Here is a 19,558-nt window from a genome sequence, read left to right as displayed (position 1 = left end):
CCTGTCAGTTATCTGTGTTACTTGATAAACTACCTGACAACTTTTAGTGGCTTATAACAGGCAGGGCTCAGCACAAACAATTCATCTTTCTTCCACATGATATCAACTGGGTTGCTCATGAGGCTGCACTCAGCTGGTGTCTGGCTGGGTGATCCAAGATAGTGTTATTTACATATCTGGAGTGAGATGATGCTGGCTGTGGCTGGGGTACATCAGTTCTTCTCCATATGGCCTCTTTCTCCACTTGGCTTCTCTATCAGGAGAGAATCAAACTTACTCTTTACATGATGACTGGGATCTAAAGGGGCAAAGGTGAAAGCTGTACAAGACTTCTCAAGGCTCTAAGGCTCCTGAACTTGGACATGACATCCTATTTCAAAGACATGGAGGCTTTTTTTTTTTTTTTTTTTTTCCTTTGTGGTTGTTAATATGATCTGTCACAGTTAAAATCACTTCATGGTAACAAAATTTCATATTAAGTTGGAATAAAAACTATAACTCTGTTATTTCATGTTTTCTTTTCACTTATGTATTAAAGACTGCAGTCAAGAAATAGCTTATCTACTTAAATCAGGAATTAAAAGCAAAAATTGGCAGTTCTTGGGTATTACAGTAAAATGTCTATCCCTAATTTTTATGCTTTTTGTTTTGCTGGTATATAATTTCTTTTAGAGCAAGGTCAGTGATATTATTCTTTCATGCCTTGAATAGATTAAGTGCTCTGAATGGTTAAATTTAAGTACTGTGGGAAGTAAGTTGAATTAATTCTTTAAATAGTGGTAAACTTCACTCTTAGTACTGACTCTTAGCTACTGATTCAAACAATTGAGAACAAAGTGGTTAAAATTTTTTGACATTAAATAAAATTGGCCTCCTAATATATAATGATTATTTATTTATTTATTTTTTTTGCCTTTTCTAGGACTGCTCCCAAGGCACATGGAGGTTCCCCGGCTAGGGGTCGAATCGGAGCTGTAGCTGCCAGCTTACACCAGAGCCACAGCAACGTTGGATCCAAGCCGCATCTGCGACCTACACATCTCATGGCAATGCCAGATCCTTAACCCACTGAGCATGGCCAGGAATCAAACCTGCAATTTCATGGTTCTCAGTCGGATTCGTTAACCACTGAGCTACGACGGGAACTCCTTTAATTAATTTCTTCTTAATTGAATTCCTTTTTATATTTCAGTCCATCAGTTTTAGCAGAGATAACTAATTCATCTATTTTTTGAGTAAACCTCAGAAAGAATTTCTTGACCAAGTTTCTCTGCCCTGGATTGTATTGTAGTTTGTGGGCCATAAAATTTAATGCTTGGTGATGGAGACTCCCACACCATTATAGTGCGACAGTGCATGTCAGAGTACTGTGTAAACCTTAAATTGCTGTTTATAAAATGCATACAAGATCATTAGGCATTTTTTAATAGAACAAATATAAAGTTTGCCAGATGTAGCAAATAATTGTAGAAATCAGTTGTTTATATAGTATTTTACGTTGGTCAAGGATAAGGGAACTGCAGTCACCATAAAGTACCTTATATTAGTATTAAATGTATAGTAGTATATATAGTAATACTGTAGGAATTTTACTAGTATTGTTTTTATATACAATAGTATGGTTAGAAGTGATTTAGTTATTTTTGAAAAGTATTTGTGGACATTTTAAATTAAATATAATTGTAAAGCAACCTTATCTTTATTGTGTATATATGGTTTATGATTTAAATTAAAATTGGGAGTTCCCATAATGGCTCAGTGGTTAATGAACCCAACTAGTATCCATGAGGATGTGGGTTCGAGTCCTGGCCTTGCTGAGTGGGTTAAGGATTTGGCATTGCCATGAGCTGTGACATAGGTCACAGATGCGGCTCGGATCCTGTATTGCTGTGACTGTGGTATGGGCTGGCAGCTGTAGCTCCGATTCGACCCCTAACCTGGAAACTTCCATATGCTGCAGGTGTGGCCTTGAAAAGACCAAAATAAATAAATTTATTTAAATTGGATTTTACTTTTTTTCATTTGTAGAAATATAAAGAAAAGGACAAACACAAACAGAAACACAAGAAGCAGCCAGAACCATCACCTGCATTGGTTCCTTCCTTGACTGTTACTACAGAAAAAGTAAGTTTTAAGTGTCACGTTTTGTTTTACATGACAACTAGCTATATGTTGACTTTTCGCCTTTAACTAGTTAGGTGCTAAATCCTGAAGTTACTGGAGGAAGGGTCCTGGTTCCTTGTAACTATATCCACCTCTCTAACTATGTTATGCACTTTAGCTTTCCCATTCTTAGTCCTTTATCCTACCTTCTGTTTATTCTGTGCTTATTTCTGAAGAATGTGAGGATATCAAGTAGGGGACCTCATTGAGATGAAGACCTTGAGCTCTTCAGTGGGCTTGGTCCATCTATGATTTCAGATTCTGGGTTTACCACTTACTGGCCAAGCTCTTAGGTCAGTTAACTTCTTTGTGACTCATTTTCATCACAATGAAAATGAGTAGAGGGGGAGGTAATTGTTGGAATTGAACGAGATGATACATGTAAAGCAGTAAGAACTGTGTATGGTTCATAGTAGAGAGGGTATTATTTAGTAAATGTTATATTGAGATTATTATCGGAGCTCTCTTGTGGCAGAGCGGGTTAAGGGGATTAAGGATCTGGCATTGTCACTGAAGCAGCTTAGGTCGCTGCTCTGGTGTGAGTTTGATTCCTGGTCTGGGAACTTCTATATGTCAAGTGTACAGCTAAAAAAAAAAAAAAAAAAATCACCCCATGGTTAACATGAAATCAAGTGTAGACAAAGACAGGTGACTGGGACAGAGTAAGAAAGGGAGGAGGGAGTGCAGTAGGAGATGAGGCCCAGGTGAGAGACCACTCACGTAGGGCTGTACAAGCCAATGGAAGGACTTAGTTTTTAGTCAGAGTGAAAAGTGAGCCATTGGAGAGTTCTGAACTGAGTTGTAACATGGTCTTAGTTGGGTTTTGTAAGGACCTGTGGCTACTTCATTGAGATGGACTACAGAGAGTCAAGAATGAAAGAGGTTATTGCAATAATCCAGAGACAGAGGGAGGGTGGTGAGAAGTGATAGATTTTGAATACATTTAGAAGTTGAACTCACATAGCATAAGATAAGATATAGATGAGAAAGGTGTAAGAGAAAACATATATGAAAAACTATGGGCATGGTAGATTGAGGGGAATATGAGGAATTCACTTTGGGATGTGATATTTATGTTCTATTGCTGCCTGAAAATTTTACCACAAATTTAGCCATTTAAAGTAACGTAAACTTATTATCTAACCATTCTGTAGGCTGAAAGTGTGGATGGGCTCAGCTCATTTCTCTGTTCTGGGTCTCTCACAGCTAAAGTGCAGATAATGGCTGGCCTGAGTTTTTATCTGGGAGAGTCAGATGGTTGGATTTGTGTTCATAGGACTGAGCTGCCTATTTCCTTGATAGCTGTCAGCTGGGTTCCCCTCTTGGCTTCTTGGGGCTCTCATCAGTCCTTGCACATATGTCCTTCCATCTCAGAGCCATCAAAGGCATGTTGAATCCTTCGTACCCTTCGAATCTTTCTGACATCTCTGCAATATCTCTCTGTTTCTGGCCAGAGAAAACTTTCTTCTTTTAAGGGCTTATGTGATTAGATTAGGCCTACCTGGAAAATCTGGGAAATCTGCCTGTTTTAAAGTTTGTAACTTTAATTACATTAAAATAGTCCCTTTGGGGAGTTCCCATTGTGGCTCAGCAGTAACAAACCTGACTGGTTTCCATGAAGATGCAGGTTCGATCCCTGGCCTCACTCAGTGGGTTAAGGATTCGGGATTAACATGAGCTGTGGTCTAGTCATAGATGTGGCTCGGATCTGGTATTGCTGTGGCTATATGGCTGTGGTGTGGGCTGGCAGCTGCAGCTCGGGTTTGGGCCCTATCCTGGAAACTTTGATGTGCCACGGATGTGGCCCTAAAAAGAAGGAAAAAAAAATAGTCCCTTTTGCAATGTAACATAACATAGCACAGGTTTCAGGAATTCGAATGTGGACATTTTCAGGGCTGTTCTGCCTATGCTGCAGTTGAGATATTTATTAGACATCCGGGTAGAAATGTTGATTATCCAGTTAATTATCATAGTCTGATATTCAGGAAGGAGGTTCAAACTTTGGATATAAATTTGGGAATTATATGCATATAGAGTTATTTAAAGCCATGAGAGTGGATGAAGTTATCAGTAGAGGAGTGAGTGCAGGGTAGAGAGGGGAAGAGTTTTTAGGAGGTCCTGGAGGCTCCAATGTTGAGAGATTTGGAAGAAGAGGTACAACCAGCAATGAAGACTGAGAAGAGGAGGCCATCGTGAGGAAAGAAACCCAAGAGAGTGATATGTTGGAAGCAAATTTAAGGAAAAGGAATAAGCTAACTGTGTCATTTAATAATATGGGGACTAGCCATTGTATTTAGTCATATGGTGATCATTAGCAACCTTGACGAACAGTTTTAATGTACTAGTGAAGACAAATGTCTGATTAGAGTGAGTGTGAGAGAGAATACAAGGAAAGTCAGAGAGTATAAGTAATTTCTTTGAGGAGCTTTGCTGTAAAGAAGAGCAGAGAAATCAGTGATAATTGATCAGGAAGTGGAGATAAAAGGGTATTTTTTTAAATGAAATAAATAATAGCATGTTTTTTGTGTTAGTGGGAATGATCTAATAGAGAGGAGGAAGTAATAATATAGAACACAGGAAAATTGCTGGATCGATGTCCTTAAGAATGTGAGAAGGGATGGGAGCTATTGGTAAGTAGGAAAATTGGCTTTTGTAACAGAAGGGAAGGCAGAAGATCAGGAATTGTGCGCTGGGCATGGACAGATGTGGCGGGAATTTGTGGAAATCTCTTCTGATAATTTCAGATTTTCTCAGTGGAGAACAGAGTTAACAGATGTGAGGATGAGAGCGGGGTGATAAAGAGATTGGAGAAAAGAAGGGACTGATACAGTTAACTAAAATAATGGAAAAGAAAATTGATAGGGAAATGTGGTATGATTGCTAGGTAGCCACAAGATTTCACTGTAAGTTCCTAGTCAAGAACTTACTGTGACGAGCTTGCCCAGCTTTGTATTTTTTCCCAGTCACGTCCATCTGTGAAAGATGTGGATACAGAGTAGGATTTAATCAGGTCATTATTGTGTGATATGAGTACAGTGAAGGATTTGAGAGCAAAAGAAGTTATAAAGATGCATCATATTTAAGCTCAATAGATAGGGAGGTGAGGACAATAGGGAATAATGAAAGATACTAATAATTAATGGTCAAATATTTGTAGTTTCTTCTGGAATTAAGGGTTTGCTAGAGTAGTGGTAAATGAGAAATTTGAGTGGTGGTCAGAGACTAGATGTATGAAGTAGAGATTATTGAAGGTTGTAACTATTTGGTAATGTCAGAGTGTAGGTGTGAGAGGTAGAAGATCAGATCATTGCAGGTGAAGCCATCTCGGAGATTAGAGGTTATAAAAAAATCGTATAGATATATATTGAAATCTCTGAAAAATAAGATGGAGGAGTATTGGTGGCTGACATTAATGTAAGTCCTAAGACACTAAATGGCAAACTTTTTCTGTCAAGGACAAGGTAGTAAATATTTTAGGGTTTGTGGGCCACATTGGCTCTGTCTAGTATTCAACTCTGTGCTGTTATAGCACAAAAATAGCCATAGACAGTTTGTAAAACAAATGAATGTGGCAGTGTTCCCATAAAGCTTTATCATGGACACCGAAATTTGAATTTTATGTAATTTTCACGTCATGAAATATTCCTTTTTTTTCAACCATTTGAAGATATTAAAATCATTCTTCACTCTAGAGCCTTACAAAAATAGGTGGATGACTAGAGAGCTCATACTTTGCCAAATTCTGCCCTAAGGGATTGATGATAATTTTAACAGTGAGATCTAGTGATAAGATCTAGTATTTTGAGATTTTATACTTGGAGGGCTTGAAAGAGAGTTTTTTTTTTTTTTTTGTTATTGTTTTCTTTCTTTTCTTTTCTTTTAATGATTTCCATCATAGCTGGTTTACAGTGTTCTGTCAGTTTTCTACTATACAGCAAGGTGACCCAGTCGCACATATATCATTCTTTTTCTTACATTATCATGCTTCATCACAAGTGACCAGACATAGTTCCCAGTGCTATACAGCAGGATCTCGTTGCTTATTCATTCCAAAGACTATAGTTTGCATCTATTAACCCCAAATTCCCAGTCCCTCCTACTCCCTCCCCTTCCCTCTTGGCAGCCACAAGTCTGTTCTCCATGTCCATGAGTTTCTTTTCTGTGGAAAGGTTCATTTGTGCAGTACTTTAGATTCCAGATATAAGTGATACCATATGGTATTTGTCTTTCTCTTTCTTAGTTCACTTAGTATGAGAGTCTCTAGTTCTGTCTGTGTTGCTGCACAGGCATTATTTTGTTCTTTTTTATGGCTGAGTAGTATTCCATTGTGTATATATACCACATCTTCTTAATGCATTCATCTCTTGATGAACATTTAGGTTGTTTCCATGTCTTGGCTATTGTGAATAGTGATGCAATGAACATGTGGGTGCATGTGTCTTCTTCAAGGAAGGTTTTGTCTGGGTATATGCCCAAGAGTGGGATTGCTGGGTCATGTGGTAGTTCTATATTTAGCTTTCTAAGGTACCTCCATACTGTTTTCCATAGTGATTGTACCAGTTTACATTCCCACCAACAGTTCAGGAGGGTTCCTTTTTCTCCATACCCTCTCCAGCATTTGTTATTTGTGGACTTATTAATGATAGCCATTCTGACTGGTGTGAGAGAAAGTGATTTAGAATCAGCATCGAAGAGCAAGAACACCCACTCCACCTGCATACCCAGTAAAACCAGAGCTGCTGGAATAGAGTGGCCATTACTTTGAAATAGCTATGGGGTAGACAGGATGTTCAGAGTGACCTAGGATTTTGTTAGAGCAAGAATTTGCAGGGAATGTTCTGAGAAAAGGTTGAGTTTAATATATAGCAGCTTTTCCTGAAAATGCGGAGTTCCAGAGAGTACATTGGAAAGGGTTTTAGCTGTTGGGGTTGAGGGAGGAGAAGGTACGGACAAAGTATTCATGGCTGAGTGGGAAAGAAGCAGGTGAAGATCAACCTGGAGTCTGGGCTTTCTGTCGGTAACTGTCTTTTGATAAAATCATAATCCGATTAACCCACATAGATTTATTTTATTTCTTTTTTTGCCTTTTCTAGGGCCGCACCCGGGGCATACGGAGGTTCCCAGGCTAGGGGTTGAATCAGAGCTGTAGCTGCCAGCCTACACCAGAGCCACAGCAACACTGGATCCTAGCCACCTACACTCCAGATCACGGCAACGCCGGATCCTTAACCCACTGAGCAAGGCCAGGGATCGAATCTGCAACCTCATGGTTCCTAGTCAAATTAGTTAACCACTGCGCCATGATGGGAACTCCATAACCGTCATAGATTTAAAACAGGTAATTGACCCTGTGGATGGATGGTGGAAGATATGGGCCGTAGATTCCTTTTAGGACAGTGTTACTTTACTGTTGGTTCACCACTCCTTTTTTGCCTTCAGTTGATGGAAATTTAGGAATAGATCAAGGAATGCAAGCGTGAGTTTTATTCTGAGCTCCAAGGCTCCTTTTAGATGCTGTGGTTAAAATTAGAGCACATTTAAATTGAGAGTCACAGGGAACTTTAATTCACTGTTGCAATTTTTAAATACCTGTACTGCATAGCCAGTTTTGATTGTACATTTTTGAACTTTGTATTTTCTGTTTCTTATACCTTAAGACAAAATCCCATTCTATTTCTTTACTAACTTAGAATTGACTCTGCTCATCTTAAAATTTTTAATTATACTTTTTCTTTGACTAGTTTTTAACTCCTTTTTTGATTCTAAACAGTTTTCAAACTGAAATTTTTTTTTCATTTTTTATGTTTTCTTGAGGTATAGTTCATGTACAAGGTTGTAATAATTTCTGCTATAGAACAAAGTGGTTCAGATTCTTTTCCTACACAGATTATCACAGAATTTTGGGTGGAGTTCTCTGTGCTATCCAGCAGGTCCCCATTGACCAATCGTCTACTAGAAGTTCGCGGCAAGTCATTATCATGTCAGTATCATGTCAGTATGGTATTATTGTAATCTTTTAAACACTGTGGTTATAATTTATCAGTGTAATATTTTCAAATAATTCATTGATAACCATGGTAGTGGACTACCGGTGATACATACATAAAAATTGCTAGAAAAAAAAAATAAAACCCCAAAACTAAAAGAAAAGTGGCTAGGAACAAAGTAGGATTTCATTTTAATCATTAAGCCTGTACATATGTGTCCATCCTGGGAAACATAGCTTGTTGTTTCTGTCACTTGGAGGTTTAGGTCTTTAAAGATTTACTTTTAAAGAAATCTTTAGAACTTTTAGGTTACTAAGAAATCCACTCTGCTTTTAGTAGATACCAGTCTATTTTTTTTCTTGTATTATTCAGCAACACAATATGCTTGAATACTGATTATCCTTAAACAGATTTTTTTTTTGAAACCTAATTTTTAAGGAAACACAATAATCTTAGGATAATAAAGGTATTAAAGAATTTATTGCATCAAATACATAAAACCTTCTGTTAGCTTTTTCGAGGTACATTCCCTGGCCCAGGAACTTTGACATGTGGCAAAAAAATATATAAATAAGGGAGTTCCCATTGTGGCTCAGTGGTACCAAACCGAACTAGTATTCAGGAAGATGCAGGTTGATCCCTGGCCTTCCTCAGTGGGTTTAGGGTCCAGCATTGCCATAAGCTGTGGTGTTCGCTGCAGATGCGGCTAGGATCTGGTGTGGCTGAAGTGTAGGCCGGCAGCTACAGTTCTCATTCAACCCCTAGCCTGGGAACTTCCATATGCCGCTATGTGGCCCTAAAAAGCTGTGTGTGTGTTTGTGTATGAAAATCTGATAAATTTGTGAAATCCTTAACCACAATGTAATCCCAATGTAATCCCCTTCTTTCTTCCCACCACTACCCTTCCCCAGGCAACTATTGTTCTGCTTTCTGTCACTGTAAAATTAGTTTGAATCTTCTAAAATGTTAAAAATGAGGAAACATATAGTATGTACATTCTTTTATCTCCCTTCCTTCACTCAACGTAGTTATTTTGAGACTCATCTATATATGTATGAAGAGTTCATTCCTTTTTACCGTGGACTACTACTCTGTTGTATGGACATACCACCATTTGTTTATCCATTCAGCAGTTGATGCACATGTTTCTAGTTTTGGGTTATTATGAATAAAGCTGCTAGAACATTGTACGGTGTTTGTAAGGATATATACTTTAATTTTTCTTGCATAAATACCAAGGACTGGAATAGCCGGGTCACATGGGAGGTGTATCCTTAATTATTTAAATGCTGTCAGACTATTTTCCAAAGTGATTATACCATTTAACAATTCCACCAGCAGTGTATAAGATTAATTTTAGCCTTTCTAGTTGGGTATGTAGTGGTGAATTATTGTGGGTTTTTTTTTAAGGGCTGCGCCTGTGGCACATGGAAGTTTCCAGACTAGGGGTTGAATTGGAGCTGCTGCTGCTGGCCTGTGCCACAGCCACAGCAATGCCAGATCCAAACCGTGTCTGTCTGTGATCTGCACTGCAGCTGATGGCAATGCCAGATCCTTCATCCACTGAGTAGGGCCAGGGATCAAACCTGGATACTGGTCGTGTTTGTTAACTGCTGAGCCACAATGGAAACTCCACATTGTGGTTATTCCTTGATTGGCGTGCCTGTGGTATGTGAAAGTCCCCCAGCCAGGGATTGAAGAAGCATCACAGCAGCCACCTAAACCACTGAAGTGACCAGAGAACTCATTGTGGTTTTATTCTTTGTATTATTTTTATTTTTATGCATACCTGGGGCATGTGGAAGTTCCAGGGCTAGGGGTTTGAATCGGAGCTACAGCTGCCAGCCTGCGCCACAACCACAGCAACATGGGATCCAAGCTGCATCTGCCACCTACACTGCCACTTGCAGCAATGCCGAGCAAGGCCAGGGGTTGAGTAGAACCTGCATCCTAATGGATACTGTGTTAGGTTCTTAATCTATTGAACAACAATGGGAACTTCCTCATTGTGGTTTTAATTTACATTGCCTTAATGCCCTAAATTACGTTGAATGTCTTTTTATGTGAATATTTGCTATTTATTTTATTTGGTGAAATGTCTGTTTACATCTATTCACCATCTTCCCCATTTTATTAGTTGGTTGGTTTCTTTTTTTTTTTTTTTGTCTTTTGTTGTTGTTGTTGTTGTTGTTGCTATTTCTTGGGCCGCTCCCGCGGCATATGGAGGTTCCCAGGCCAGGGGTTGAATTGGAGCTGTAGCCACCGGCCTACACCAGAGCCACAGCAACTTGGGATCCGAGCCGCGTCTGCAACCTACACCACAGCTCACGGCAACGCCGGATCGTTAACCCACTGAGCAAGGGCAGGGATCGAACCCGCAACCTCATGGTTCCTAGTCGGATTCGTTAACCACTGCGCCACGACGGGAACTCCAGTTGGTTTTCTTATTACTGAGTTTTGTGAGACTTTTTATGTACCGGATGCAAGTCTTTTATCAGATATGTTTGTTTGCAGATATTTTTCCCACTCAGTGGCTTGAGCAGACATTGTTAATTATGTTTGTTTTGTGAATTTTTAGTGTTTTCGTTGAGAAGTTTAGTATTTTTATGTTTTATATTTAGGTCGATGATCCATTTTGAGTTAATTTTTGCATATTTATGTGAGTTATGCGTCAAAGTCCACTTGTTTAAATATAGATATCCTGGGGGAGGTGTTGGCCACACCTGCAACATGTGGAAGTTCTCAGGCCAGGGATTGAACCCGCCACACCACTTAGTAACCAGAGCCACTGCACTAACTGTGCCAGATTATTAACCCGCTCAGCCACCAGGGGTCTCCAGATAGCCGTTTTTCCAGAGCTATTTGTGGAACAGACTGTCCTTTCTCCACTGAATTACCTTACCCCCATTTGTTGCAAAACCAATTGACCATGTATGTATGGATCTATTTCTGGGCTCTCTTCTGTTCCATACAACAGTCTTTGGATTACTGTAGCTTTATAATGACCCTTAGGGTCAGGTAGGGTCTACCTTCCGACTTTGTTCTTCCAGTTTGTTCTTCCTTTCAAAGTTGTTTGGATTATTCTAGGTTCTTGGCATTTTTAAATGAATTTTGGAATCAGATTGTCATTTTGTCGAAATAAAACTACTGGTGTTTTGACTCAAACTGCAATGAATCTACCGACTGTTTTGGAGGAAAATTGATACTTTAACAATATTGAGTCTTTTGTCTCTTACCACAGTGTATCTCCTTTTTTATGTCTTTAGAATTTATCTCAGCAGTGAGTGTGCAGGTTCTGTACATGTTTTCCCAGCTTTATCTCTAATTTTTTTTTAAGGGCCACACTTCCAGCATATGGAGGTTCCCAGGCTAGCGATCAAATAGGAGCTGTAGCTGCCAGCCTCTGCCATAGCCATAGCAATGCCAGATCCTTAACCCACTGAGCAAGGCCAGGGATCGAACCCGCAACCTCATGGTTCCTGGTCAGATTTGTTTCTGCTGCACCACGATGGGAACTCCCTATTTTATGTTTTCTGATGTCGTTAAAGTCTTTTTAAAAATTTCAATTTCTGATTGTTCCTTGTTAGTATACAGAACTAACATTTTTATGTTTTTGTCTGTTGCTCAGGCATCCTGCAGCTTTCTTAAAAATTTTTTTATTATTTCTAGTTACTTATTGATTCCAAAAGATTTTTTTCAGGTATAATCATGCCAACAATGAATAACAGTTTTACTTCATCCTTTCTAATCTACATGTCTTTTTTTTTTTTTTTTTTTAAATTCCTCATAGAATCCCTAGTGCAGTGTTGAATAGAAGTGGTGAGATGGGACATCTTTGCTTTGTTCTTGATATTTGGGGAGAAGTATGTGTGTATGTATGTATGTATTTATGTCTTTTTAGGCCTGCACTCGTGGCATATGAAGGTTCCCAGGCTAGGGAGCAAATCAGAGCTGTAGCTGCTGGCCTACGGCAGTACCAAATCCAAGCCGTGTCTATGACCTCCACCACAGCTCACAGCAATGCCGGATCCTTAACCCACTGAGCAAGGCCAGGGATTGAACCCAAATCCTCATGGATGCTAGTCAGGTTTGTTAACCACTGAGCCATGACTGGAACTCCGGGGAGAAATTTTTAATCTATTAACATTACATATGATGTTGAGGAAGTTTCCTTCTACTCCTATTATGCTGAGAGTTTTTATCCACCGTGGATATTAGATTTGTGAAATAATTTTTCTTTTTTTTTTTTTTTTTTTGTCTTTTGTCTTTTTTTGTTGTTGTTGTTGTTGCTATTTCTTGGGCCGCTCCCGCGGCATATGGAGGTTCCCAGGCTAGGGGTCCAATCGGAGCTGTAGCCACCGGCCTACGCCAGAGCCACAGCAACGTGGGATCCAAGCCGCATCTGCAACCTACACCACAGCTCACGGCAACGCCGGATCGTTAACCCACTGAGCAAGGGCAGGGACCGAACCCGCTACCTCATGGTTCCTAGTCGGATTCGTTAACCACTGCGCCACGACGGGAACTCCTAATTTTTCTATATATTTATTTTATTTTATTGGAGTACAGTCGATTTATATTATTGTTAGTTTCAAGGTGTATAGCAAAGTGATTCAGTTATACATTCCCTTTCTTATATTGTTTTCCATCATGTTCTATCCCAGGAGACTGAATATATAGTTCCCTGTGGTGTACAATAGGACCTCATTGCTTATCCATTCTAAATGTCATAGTTTGCATCTGCTAACCCAAAACTCCATGTCCATCCCTCTTCCTTCCCTCTCTCTCTGTCTTGGCAACCACAAGTCTGTTCTCTATGTCTGTAGGGTCTGTTTCTGCTTTGTAGGTAGGTTCACCTGTGCCATATTTTAGATTCCACGTGTAAGAGATATCATATGGTATTTGTGTTTCTCTTTCTGACTTTCTTCACTTAGTATGATAATCTCTATGTATATCCATGTTGCTACAAATAGCATTATTTCATTCTTTTTTATGACTGAGCTTTATCTCTTTATTTTTTAATTTTTTCATTATAGTTGATTTATAATGTTCTGTCAATGTCTTCTGTACAGCAGAGACCCAGTTATACATATATATGTGTGTGTGTGTGTGTACACACATTCTTTCTCTCACATTATCCTTCACCATGTTCATTGCAAGCGATTAGATATAGTTCTCTGTGCTATACCGGATATCTATTTAAAAGACTATAACAGCATGAAAAAAAATATTTAGAAATAAAGCTCAGTCATTAAAAATTCCATAGTGTATATATACTATCGGCTTTATCCGTTCATCTGTCAGTGGACATTTACGTTGCTTCCATGTCTTGGCTACTGTAAATAGTGCTGTTACAAACATAGGGGTGCATGTATCTTTTTGAATTAGAGTTTTTGTCTTTTCCAGATATATGCGCAGGAGTGAGATTGCTGGATCATATGGTAATTCTATTTTTGTTTTCTGAGGAACCTCCATACTGTTTTCCATAGTAGTTGCACAAACTTATATTCCCGTTGGCAGTGTAAGGCGGTTCTCTTTTCTCCATACCTTCTCCAGTATTTATTTATAGACTTTTTGTTGATGGCCATTCTGACCAGTGTGAGGCGATACCTTGTTGTGGTTTTGATTTGCATTTCTCTTATAATTAGCGATGTTAAACATTTTTTTCATATGAGTTTTGACCATCTGCATGTTTTCTTTGGAGAAAGGTCTGTCTAGGTCTTCTGCCCACTTTTTGGTTATGTTGTTTGTTTTTCTGATATTAAGTTGCATGCGCTCTTGGTATATTTTGGAAATTAATCCACTGTTGGTCATATCATTTGCAAATATTTTCTTCCATTCTGTAGCTTGTCTTTTCATTTTGTTATTTGTTTATTTTGCTGTGTAAAAGCTTTTAAGTCTGATTTGGTCCCTTTTGTTTATTTTTGGTTTTATTTCTTTTGCCTTGGGAGCCTGTTCTAAGAAAATTTTGCTACAATCCATGTCCAACAATGCTTTGCCTGTGTTTTCTTCTAGGAGTTTTTATAGTGTTATATTTTATATTTAGGTCTTTAAACCATTTTATTTTTGTACATGATGTCAGGAAGTGTTCTAATTTCATTGACTGACTTGGGGAGTTCCCAGAACCATTTGTTAAAAAGACTATTTTTAATGGATATATTGATATGATTTTACCCCCCTTTCAAAATCTATTAATATGATGAAGTACACCAGTTGGTTTTCCAGTGTTGAAAAAAAACCATTGCATTCTTGGGATAAATGCCACTTGTTCTCGATGTATTACCATTTTTATATGCTAATTAAAATTGAAATTGTAAAAGATGGCAGTTCCCGTCATGGCTCAGTTAACGAATCTGACTAGCATCCATGAGGATGCAGGTTCGATCCCTGGCCTTGCTCAGTGGGTTAAGGATCTCCCCGTTGCTGCAAGCTGTGGTGTAGGTTGCAGATGCAGCTTGGATCTGACCTTGCTGTGGCTGTGGTGTAGGCCAGTGGCTACAGCTCTAATAGCTGTGTTTCAACCCCCTAGCCTGGAAACCTTCATGTGCCATGAGAGTGGCCCTAAAAAGCAAAAAAAAGAAAAAAAGAAATTGTAAGACAGGAGTTCCTATTGTGGCACAGGAGTAACGAACCTGACAGGTATCCATGAGGACGTAGATTCGATCCCTGGCCTTGCTCGGTGGGCTAAGGATCCGACATTGCTGTGAGCTGTGGTGTAGGTTGCAGACATGGCTTGGACCTGGTATTGCCGTAGGCTGGCAGCTATAGCTCTGATTCGCCTTGCTCAGTGGGTTGCTGTAAGCTGTGGTGTAGGTTGCAGATGCAGCTTGGAGCTGACTTTGCTAGGGCTATGGTGTAGGCTGGTGGCTACAGCTCTAATTTGACCCTTAGTTTGGGAACTTCAACATGTTGCACATGTGGCCTTAAAAAATTAAAAAAAAAAAAAAAAAAAGGAAGGAAGGAAGAAATTGTAGAAGCATTTTTGCATATGTATTCTTGAGGGATGTGGCCCATAGTTTTCTTTTCTTATAATGTCTGGTTTTGGTGACCAAAGGAATGCTGGCCTCATAGAATGAGTTGCAGGTATTCACTCTTGTTAATTTTTCTGGATGAATATATCTAAATTTGATATTATTTCTGATGTTTCTGGAATTCTCTTTTAAAGCCATCTGGGCTTAGAATTTTTCTTTAGAAGATTTTTAATTAATTTCATTCAAAAAATAGATATAGGGCTATTCAGGTTATTGATTTCTTCTTGAGTGAGCTTTGGCAGTTTGTATCTTTTCTCCTTTTTCTTACCAGATTGGCCAGATGTTTATGAATTTTATCAATCTTAAATTTTTAGCTTTTTTGGATCCAGTGGTTTTTCTCTATTGTTTTTGTATTTTAATGATTTCAGTTCTAATTTTATTTTTTCCTTTTTACTGCTTATTTTGAGTTTCTTTTTCTCTTTTCTAATTTCTTAAGGTATAATATAAAATTTATTTAAAACTTTTCTTTTTTCTAATATAGTCAGCTTTAAAAAAAACTATTTTTAGAGCAGTTTTAGATTTAGAGAAAAATTGAGTGGAAAGTACAGATATTTCCTATATCTCCCCTTTCCCTTTACACATAAATTTTCCCCCACTATAGCCATCCTATACCATAGTGATATATTTGTTATAGTCTGTGAACTGATATTGGCACATCATTATTGCTTAAAGTCCCTAATTGATGTTAGGATTCACTTCTTTTGAAAAAATAATTTGTATATTATCCATTCAGTGCAGATGAAGAGTCCTTTTTTTGGCCATTCCTGGGCCAGGAATGGAATTTATACTACAGGAGTAATAATGCTGGATCCTTAACCCACTGAGCCCAAGGGACTCCTAGGGTTCACTTTTGATGTTGTTCATTCTGTTCTGTGTGGGGGGGGGGGGTTTGGTCTTTCTGTCTTTTTGCCTTTTCTAGGGCTGCTCCTGAGGCATATGGAGGTTCCCAGACTAGGGGTCTAATTGGAGCTGTAGCCACTGGCCTGCACCATAGCCACAGCAATGCAGGATCGAAGCCGAGTCTGCGACCTACACCACAGCTCACGGCAGTGCCAGATCCTTAACCCACTGAGCAAGGCTAGAAATCGAACCGGCAACCTCATGGTTCCTAGCTGGATTCGTTAACCACTGAGCCACATAGGGAACTCCTGTGAGTGTGTGTTTATTTTCTTTTTTTGGCCACTGTGTAGCATGTGGAGTTCCCAGACTAGAGAGCAGATCCAAGTTGCAATTCCAATCCCATTCTGCCACAGTAGGAACTCCTATAATGTCTTAATTATTGTAGCTTTATAATAAGTCTGAAATTTAGTAATGTCAGGACTCCAACTTTATTCTTCAGTATTGTTTGGGGTCTTTTGCCTCTTCACGTATAGAATCAGTTTGTCTATATCCACACACACACACACACACAGAAAAAAGCTAGAATTTTCATTGAGATTGCACAGAATCTGTAGATTAAGTTGGGAGGAACTGACATATTGGTGATACTGGCAGCTCATTTATGAAGTTGGAATATCTCCATTTATTTAGTTCCTTTTTAATTTTGTTCATCAAAATTTATTTCCTCATATAAACTTTATACATATTCTGTTATTTTTTTTTCAATTTTTTAGTCATTATTGTTTCAAATATTGCATCTGTTCCTTCTCCTTCTGGTATTCCTATATCCCTATGTTACACATTTGGTAGTTGTCCTGTGGTTCTTGGATTTTGTTCTGTGGTTCTTAGTTTATTTCCTTTTTGTTTTTTGGGAAGTTTCTATTTTCATATCTTCAAGCTCTGAGATGCTTTACTTAGCCATGTGCAGTCTACTAATGAGTGAGTCAAAGGAATTCTTCGTTTTTATTATACAGGTTTTGGTCTAAAATATTCCTTTTTTACTTTCTATTAGAATTTCCTTTCTCTGCTTACAATATCTGTCTGTTTTTACATGGTGTCTTTTTTTTACATTAAGATCATTAGCATACTAATCATAGTTTAAAAAACTCCTGGTTTGGTAATTACAGCAGTCCTGCCATCTCTGTCTCTGGTTCTGATGTTTGTTCATTCTTTTCAAACTGTGTATTTGCCTTTTAATGTCTTGTAATTTTTTTTTTTTTTTTTTTTTTTTTTTTTTTTGCCTTTTCTTGGGCCGCTCCCGAGGCATATGGAGATTCCCAGGCTAGGGGTCTAATTGGAGCTGTAGCCTCCGGCCTACACCAGAGCCACAGCAACGTGGGATCCGAGCCGCGTCTGCAACCTACACCACAGCTCACGGCAATGCCGAATCCTTAACCCACTGAGCAAGGCCAGGGATCAAACCCGCAACCTTGGTTCCTAGTCAGATTCGTTAACCACTGAGCCATGATGGGAACTCCTTATAATTTTTTTTTTAAGAGTTGTATGTGATGTACTGGATTAAAGGAACTATGTTAAATAGGCATTTAATAATGTGATGGTAAGGTGGACAGGAAGCATTGGATCATCCTCTGGGCAGTTCTCAATATTTTGGTGAGCCTTTGCCCCTGGACTTTGAACTTCACAGGTGATTCTCACCCTCTACCCTGCTTTAGTGGACACGATGCTGGTGGGGGTTATAGTTGGGTATTTCCCTTGCTTCTGGTATTTTAGGCTTCGATATAACCGTAGTCAGATTATGCTTTGGTAGGATAGATTCTCACAGTGAGAAGCCTTATTAAGGAAAACAATACCTTGCCTTGGCCTATTTCAGAATCGTTCCTTTACCCCTCCCCTACTAAAAGGCTGAGTGTATTTTTTCTTCTGATATTCATTGTCAAGACCTGATAGTGCTTCTGGAGGTAAACTTGAAAAGTTTGAGGGGAGTTCCTGTTGTGGTGCAGCAGAAATGAATCCAGCTAGTGTCCATGCAGATGTGGGTTTGATCCCTGGCTCACCGGTCGGGGATCCGGTGTTGCTGTGAGCTGTGGTGTAGGTTTGCAGATGTGACTGGGATCCTGCGTTGCTGAGGCTATGGCATAGGATGGCAGCTGTGGCTCCAATTCAGCCCCTAGCCTGGGAACTTCCATATGCTGGGAGAGGGGGGTGGGGGGGGCTGCCCTAAAAAGGAAGAAAGTTTGAGGGCTCTCCTGTGACCGGGTCCTCCTTGGAGTCTTTATCTCTCAGGCTTGTCCATGTTGAGCCTTCAGTAGTTTCTCAATTACATTTGAGGTTTTCCTACCCTGATACTGGTTCTCATGGAGATTTCTGCTTGGGTATGCTGTGATTCTCTACATCTGTCAATCTCTTTAGTTTGGGATGCAGTGGTTTGTTCAGTGACCTCTGATGGATCTAAGAAAAAGTTATTGATTTTTCAGTTTGTTAGGCTTTTAATTTCAGGATGGAATGAAGACTTATACGCTGACCAGAATCTAAAAGTGTTAATATGGATACTTAATACTAGAAATAAAACTTTGTTCTAAGCACCACTTAAGAATTATATGTTGTATTTTCATTTTAGTTGAACAAATATCTTCTGGTTTCCTTTTGATATCTTTTCTGACCATAGGTTACTTAGAAGTGTTTTATTGACTTTTGAAATATTTAGGAATGTTTCTCATATCTTATTGTTGAGTTCTCATTTACTATCTTTGTGTTATGTAATTCCTTTTGATTTTTTTTAATCACACGGAAGATGGATTATCTTGTTCAATATTACGTGTGCTGATTTCAGAAAATATGTGTTCATTCCACTCTTATGGTATAAAGTTTTCCTTATAAATGTTAATTAGGTCAAGTTGATGTATATATTATTTTATTTTTATTTTTTTGTCTTTTTTTGCCATTTCTGGGCCGCTCCCGCGGCATATGGAGGTTCCCAGGCTAAGGGTCGAATCGGAGCTGTAGCTGCCAGCCTACGCCAGAGCCACAGCAACGCGGGATCCGAGCCGCGTCTGCAACCTACACCACAGCTCATGGCAACGCCGGATCATTAACCCACTGAGCAAGGGCAGGGACCGAACCCACAACCTCATAGCTCCTAGTTGGATTCGTTAACCACTGCACCACGACGGGAACTCCCTGATGTATATATTAAAGTTCTTTATGTCCTTAATTTTTTTTGTCTATTTGTTGAGTCAGTTATTAAGAAGAAGATATGAACTTCGCTTATTGTAACTTTGCATTTTGCTATTTTTTTGTTTTCTCTATTCTGTCAGTTTTTGTTTCATTTATTTTGAAGGTCTCTTACTAGTTGCAGAAACATTTAGGATTTTTATATCCTCTTGATAAATAGACCTCTTTATTCTGATAATATTCCTTGTTCTAAAATGTAGTTTGTCTAATATAAATATTGTGAATTGTTTTCTTTGGATAAGTGTTAGATTGCTATTTCTTCCCAAAACGTTTACTTTTGATATCTTTCTGTATTTATGTTTTAGA

At 38.8% G+C, this 19,558-nt stretch overlaps 1 protein-coding gene across 29 annotated transcripts in view; it reads left to right on the top strand.

Annotated features, from left to right (window-relative positions):
* MLLT10 (myeloid/lymphoid or mixed-lineage leukemia; translocated to, 10) overlaps nucleotides 1-19,558 on the top strand; it is a 243,296-nt gene that overhangs the window by 143,541 nt on the left and 80,197 nt on the right. For 28 of the 29 annotated variants that reach the window (XR_002336389.1, XR_002336388.1, XR_002336387.1 and 25 more), the window contains one exon: nucleotides 2,029-2,124. Coding sequence is in view for 26 of the 29 variants with exons in the window: in XM_021064945.1 (XP_020920604.1) it covers nucleotides 2,029-2,124 (96 nt within the window). In the remaining 3 variants the exon portion in view is untranslated. Of the gene's footprint in view, nucleotides 1-2,028; nucleotides 2,125-13,556; nucleotides 13,592-19,558 lie in introns of those variants that run through there. The other variant, XM_003130784.6, reaches the window with a different exon arrangement.

This window comes from Sus scrofa, chromosome 10 (genome assembly GCF_000003025.6).
Source record: "Sus scrofa isolate TJ Tabasco breed Duroc chromosome 10, Sscrofa11.1, whole genome shotgun sequence".
NCBI lineage: Eukaryota > Metazoa > Chordata > Mammalia > Artiodactyla > Suidae > Sus > Sus scrofa.
Note: the sequence above shows the minus strand (reverse complement) of the source record. Positions and strands in the feature narration are given on the sequence as shown.